This window comes from Phoca vitulina, unplaced genomic scaffold, assembly GCF_004348235.1.
Source record: "Phoca vitulina isolate PV1807 unplaced genomic scaffold, GSC_HSeal_1.0 scaffold1, whole genome shotgun sequence".
NCBI lineage: Eukaryota > Metazoa > Chordata > Mammalia > Carnivora > Phocidae > Phoca > Phoca vitulina.
Window position 1 is genome coordinate 54,651,581 of NW_022589704.1, and position 6,489 is coordinate 54,658,069.

Genomic DNA, 6,489 nt, shown 5'->3' on the forward strand with positions numbered 1-6,489 from the left:
GCAGGGCGGCCCCTACCGGCCAGCCGGAGCAATCGCCAGTCCCCATGTGCTGGCCGCAGCCACCACAGGCTTCTTTCTGTGTTTTGCTGCCCATGATTTTCCAGTGGGGCCAACGGTAAGAGTCGCCTAATTCACGGAAGGGCTGAGAGGATTAATGAGGGGAGTTAGGCAAAGCAGGACCTGGTCCTGGTACAGAAAGTACTGCATAAACACGAAGCTTAGAATAACTCTTTGTTTGGATGGTTGACTGCTTTATTTTTTTTTAAGATTTTATTTATTTATTTGACAGATAGCAAGAGCAGTAACACAAGCAGGGCGAGTGGGAGAGGAAGAAGCAGGCTTCCCGCTGAGCAGGGAGCCCGATGTGGGGCTCGATCCCAGGACCCTGGGACCATGACCCGAGCCGAGGGCAGACACTCAACCGACTGAGCCACCCAGGCGCCCCGGTTGCCTGCTTTCTTTAAACGCCAGTATCCACAGTTGTGCCCTCTCTACTAATTCCATTTACGAACTATAATGCTACTGTGCTCCCCCTGTAAGTTAATTTAGATAATAATACTGTGAGCACCCAAATATAAGCAACTTGATAAAAAAAAAACAACCCAAGGTATATCCAAGAAGGAAATCTAATTAAAATATTAATAAAGCTGAAACTACCAGCAAAAGGAGAGTTCATAATGAGGTTAAATGGCTTACTATCTGAGCATAAATGTCCCCAAGTGTTGATCTGGAATACAACCTTTCCAAAAGTGTTAAAAGATTGAACAGATGCTCCTAAAATTCAATTCCATTACCAACCGGCACTAATTTATTCTTTTTCCCTGTTTATTGTTGAGAGGAAGCAAGGTAACTGAGCCCCTGAAACTGGCCATCCTGAAGAAAATGGCCTGCCAATGAGAGGGAAAAAGAAAGAACAACTGGCAAATGGTTTTGCAGAAGGTCTTCCGTTATCAAGGAAGATGTCTGCCCACAGCTGTGGTAGTTGAGATGTTCAGAAATGACCGATTTACCAATAGGAAAGGATTCCACTTGCAGGATAAATAAGAAATCATACCTTCCAACTGTTTTACAAGACAACGCCCAATAGATTACACATACAAATAGAACAGGATTTGATCATCTCACAGTTTAGCAGGCAGAAACATAAGCATATGAAGAACCAAACCTCATGCTTTTAGCTCCTACACATTTTGCCTGAATGGAACTCTTCTACGTGGTAAACATGCCTCCCTCATGCAGCAAAATCCATCGAACCCAACACCGTTTTCTCAAAGCCTCGTTTCTTTCAATAAGGCACTAAATCATTTTATTGCAACCACCAAGTGCTTTCTTATTGCTAGGAAAGGTATGATACATTTACTTTTTGATACATGCTCCAGTTTTCAAGATTCTGTTGGAAACAAAATGAGCCTTTATGACATTCTATAATATTCCATCCCATTTATTGTTTTCCAGAATTTCTATCATTAATTAAAGGGCCTTCTTTCACCCTCCCCCCCTCAAAACGCTAATCTATTCCCCAACTGCCTATCAGAGACTAAATAAAAGTCAGTGTTCACAGCAGCAGTGATGGTCATGCCAATTTCACAGTGTGATTTGTGCACTCATTTCATTTTGAAAATGACCCTGCCCTCCATCTGTCTAAACCGAATGTCCTGCTCTTCTCAAGCCAGGCCTCAGGAACAGTAGCACATGAAACAAGGGGAAAGACACAGAGCAGCCTCCCTCCTGCCCCCGTCAGCTGCCACGCCCACAGACAGGCACCAACACAGAGGGGCCCCCAACTGACTCTTGAAGGGATCAGGGAAATTTGGGGGAGAGCAGATAGTCCTTCTATTTTTCATCCATTTCCAAGAAGCCATTTGAAGGTGAATGCTTTCATGATACAAATCCAATTCTGAAAAAAAGACTGACAGACCAAAGGTAAAAAGGTAGTTTCCCATTTCTATGTTCTGTTGTCTTACCTTGATTTAACAGTAACTTACCCAAAGTAACAGTTCATACATAAGGATTTTAAAATACTGTGCCTGAGTTTCCAAGGGACAAATGTAGTCAGGCAGCCATAAAGGTGAAGATCCTCCCACACCCACGCCTCAATTATTGGGCAGCACTAATCAGCCTCTTGTCAAACCACATACCTGCTGAGTTGAAGGCCCTAAAAGGGTGCACCCAGAGGTTGGGATGAAAGAAGTGTCTGAGGAGAGTTATAGGAGTCTTCATTGCCTGTTTTCTCGGGGTATCTCAGGTGTGCAAGAGCCCCCACTCAACCCTCTGAAATATATGTAGTTTGTTCCTCTCTTGGTATTCATGCAGTAGCAAGTTCCTTTTCTGGCCCCACTCAGAACTTCACAGCTCTGCCAATTTCTCAGCAAGAGAGAAGACTGAATGAGTACATAAAGTCAGTTGTTTTTTGATATGAACAATCACACACCTGGAGAAGGCTCCTCCTAGATACACCAGGTGACTGACTTGAAGCTATACCACCCCACCCACTAATTAATTCCTAATATCTGCTCACAGCTGCCATTCCGATCTGGAAGTTCAAATTTCTACTGCCCACACCAAGTTGGTCGGTTGGTTGGTTGAATGGACGAAAACAACACTAACCTTCCATTCTACAACTTGGCCCCAAACACTAGGCTCTTACAAACTCATCTAAAGAGGACAGACGTAATGAGTTACTTATCAGTCACTATTTTCTACTGAAACTAGATGTTGGATATCGTGGCACAGCTGCTACCTATCTGTGTGGTCTTAAGCAAGTAACTCAAACCTTTCCAGTACACAGATTCTTTACCTGCAATATACAGAATATGGAGTGGTTATTAAGATCAGGGAAAAAAAGGACATAAATGGTCTAATAATACAATATGGTTGGGGTCGTGTCTAAAATTTACATATAGATAAGCTGCATGGGCAGCAAAACTATAAAGGAGGAAGATAAAGGACTTGCACTGCAGTCTTTTAAGTATATAGCAAAGACATGCTTTTATTTGGACACCGTTTATCTTAGGGACTAGACAGGCCAATGCAAATGATAGAAGACCGGTGGAGATCTAGGCAGATCAAGGAAGAATGGTTTCTTTTTTGTAGTGAAAGCCAGAGGACCAGGGCAGGAGATGCAGCCAAGTTTAAACGCTGCCATCTGCTCTGTAATAATTGTTTATGAAAAATAAGGGGATGGAGACACTTGAATCTAAAATTGAATGTCTCACAGTACCATATAATACAAAACCATTTCCTACCGTCACCTGTGAAAACGACAAAAATAAAGACTTTTGGTCTCTCCATATTACCTTCGTAGAAAGTATGCCCTCGGGGTAGCTTGTGTTCCCTCTCTCGCTGTCTCTCTCTCCCTCTGTCAAATAAATAAATAAAATCTTAAAAAAAAAAAAAAAAAGAACCTACTCTAATTCCAGGGCAATTCCAAGGAGATATCCACCTTTTCCTTCCCGCTAATTTACAAGCACAAAACACGAACCGACACTGTTTGTATGCACTGCACACTAAAAAAGGCTTAAAAAGCAAGGGATTTCAGACAATAACCCTTCCTCCCCTACGGGAGACACCGAAATGATACAACTGGCAGCCAGCAATCGCCATAAAACACGGGTAGGAAAAAGTACTGACACCTCATCTCCCCCCATGCCTGTGAGTCGGTCCCGCGAGACTAGGGCCCCAGCATGCAACGCGGTCACGTTCCGGCTACGCCGCGACTAGAGTGGTGCACGCCGGGAAGTGGAGTTTTCATCTCTGAGCTACCTAGAAGTGTGTGTTCAGTCTTGCGTAACTAACGGCCTTAGCAGCCTAAAGTCTTCGAGGACAGATTTAATAATGGAAAGACTAACTTCACTGATTACTTTTTATTCCTAACGGGCTTATTCCGTTACAAAGTAATCTCAGGACAAGCAGCCTTCCGTTTCCGGCGGGCTTGTTGCCGTGGTAACCAGCGCGCACCACCACCGCGGCGGTTATGGCCGGGCTGAGCGGCGCGCAGCTCCCGGATGGGGAGTTCACCGCCGTCGTGTACCGCCTCATCCGCGATTCCCGCTACCCGAGGCGGTGCAGCTGCTGGGCGGCGAGCTCCAGCGGAGCCCGAGGAGCCGCGCCGGCCTGTCGCTGCTGGGCTACTGCTACTACCGCCTGCAGGAGTTCGCGCTGGCCGCCGAGTGCTATGAGCAGCTGGGCCAGCTGCACCCCGAACTGGAGCAGTACCGCCTGTACCAGGCCCAGGCCCTGTACAAGGCCTGCCTTTACCCAGAGGCCACCCGGGTGGCCTTCCTCCTGCTGGACAACCCCGCCTACCACAGCCGGGTCCTCCGTCTGCAAGCCGCGATCAAGTACAGCGAGGGCGACCTGCCAGGGGCCAAGAGCCTGGTGGAGCAGCTGCTGAGTGGGGAAGGGGGAGAGGACGGTGGGGGCGAGAACGAGCCCGACGGCCAGGTCAACCTGGGTTGTTTGCTCTACAAGGAGGGCCAGTATGAAGCCGCGTGCTCCAAGTTCTTGGCGGCCCTCCAGGCTTCGGGCTACCGGCCTGACCTTTCCTACAACCTGGCTCTGGCCTATTACAGCCGCCGGCACTATGCCCCGGCGCTCAAGTACATCGCCGACATCATTGAGCGTGGCATCCGCCAGCACCCCGAGCTAGGTGTGGGCATGACCACGGAGGGCATTGATGTTCGAAGCGTTGGCAACACCTTAGTCCTTCACCAGACTGCCCTGGTGGAAGCCTTCAACCTCAAGGCAGCCATCGAGTACCAACTGAGAAACTATGAGGCGGCCCAGGAAGCCCTCACTGACATGCCACCTCGGGCAGAAGAAGAGTTAGACCCCGTGACCCTGCACAACCAGGCGCTCATGAACATGGACGCCAGGCCTACGGAGGGGTTTGAAAAGCTACAGTTTTTGCTCCAACAGAACCCCTTTCCCCCAGAGACCTTTGGCAACCTGCTGTTGCTCTACTCTAAGTATGAGTATTTTGACCTGGCAGCCGATGTCCTGGCAGAGAGTGCCCATTTGACCTACAGGTTGCTCACACCCTATCTCTATGACTTCCTGGATGCCATGATCACTTGCCAGACAGCCCCTGAAGAGGCTTTCATTAAGCTTGATGGGCTAGCAGGGATGCTGACTGAACAGCTCCGGAGACTCACCATACAAGTTCAGGAAGCAAGACACAATAGGGACGATGAAGCTGTCAAAAAGGCAGTGAATGAGTATGATGACACTCTGGAGAAGTATATTCCCGTGTTGATGGCCCAGGCAAAGATCTACTGGAACCTGGAGAATTATCCAATGGTGGAAAAGATCTTCCGCAAATCTGTGGAATTCTGTAATGACCATGATGTGTGGAAGCTGAATGTGGCTCACGTCCTGTTCATGCAGGAAAACAAATACAAAGAAGCTATCGGTTTCTATGAACCCATAGTCAAGAAGCATTATGACAACATCCTGAACGTCAGTGCTATTGTGCTGGCTAATCTGTGTGTTTCATAACATTATGACAAGTCAGAATGAAGAAGCTGAGGAGTTGATGAGAAAGATCGAAAAGGAGGAAGAGCAGCTGTCCTATGATGACCCAGATAAGAAAATCTACCACCTCTGCATTGTGAATTTGGTGATAGGGACCCTCTATTGTGCCAAAGGAAATTATGACTTTGGTATTTCTCGGGTTATCAAAAGCCTGGAACCTTACCATAAGAAACTGGGAACTGATACCTGGTATTATGCCAAAAGATGCTTCCTGTCCTTATTAGAAAACATGTCAAAACACATGATCGTGCTTCGTGACAGTGTTATTCAAGAATGTGTCCAGTTTCTACAACAATGTGAACTTTATGGCAGGAACATACCTGCCATTACTGAACAACCCCTGAAAGAAGAAAGAATGCATACTGGAAAGAATACAGTCACCTATGAATCCAGACAGTTAAAAGCTTTGATTTACGGAGGGGGAGACGAACCATGAGAGACTATGAACTCTGAAAAACAAACTGAGGGTTCTAGAGGGGAGGGGGGTGGGAGGATGGGTTAGCCTGGTGATGGGTATTAAAGAGGGCACGTTCTGCATGCACCACTGGGTGTTATACACAAATAATGAATCATGGAATACTACATCAAAAACTAATGATGTAATGTATGGTGATTAACATAACATATAATAAAAAGCTTTGATTTATGAGATTATAGGATGGAATATATAGTTATGTCTGATAATGGCATTTATCAGAATGGCTCTGTTATTTATATTTGTCCTCTATATTTATCTTTGGCATCTTTACATGCTACATATTGAGCCTAGATCATTTAAAATTATAATAACAAATATTCTGTTTGAGGAATCTTTCCATTTAATTGAATAAGGAGCACTCAGTATGAGGTAGCTCACTTTGGTATTCTCTCTGCCAGAAGTCACCAGGTTTTGCCCTCAAGCAACACTTGCTAGAGTGACATCTTTACATAAGCCAGTTACCCTCCACAGTTTATATC

At 46.1% G+C, this 6,489-nt stretch overlaps 1 protein-coding gene across 1 annotated transcript; it reads left to right on the top strand.

Moving 5' to 3' along the window:
- The first annotated feature begins 3,337 nt into the window (after positions 1-3,337).
- On the top strand, positions 3,338-6,008 carry LOC116634303 (tetratricopeptide repeat protein 30B-like). The gene is given in 3 exon segments (XM_032407423.1): positions 3,338-4,052; positions 4,055-5,493; positions 5,495-6,008. Coding segments are annotated over 3 exon segments (1,992 nt in total). The 5' UTR covers positions 3,338-3,973; the 3' UTR covers positions 5,969-6,008.
- The last annotated feature ends 481 nt before the right edge of the window (positions 6,009-6,489 follow it).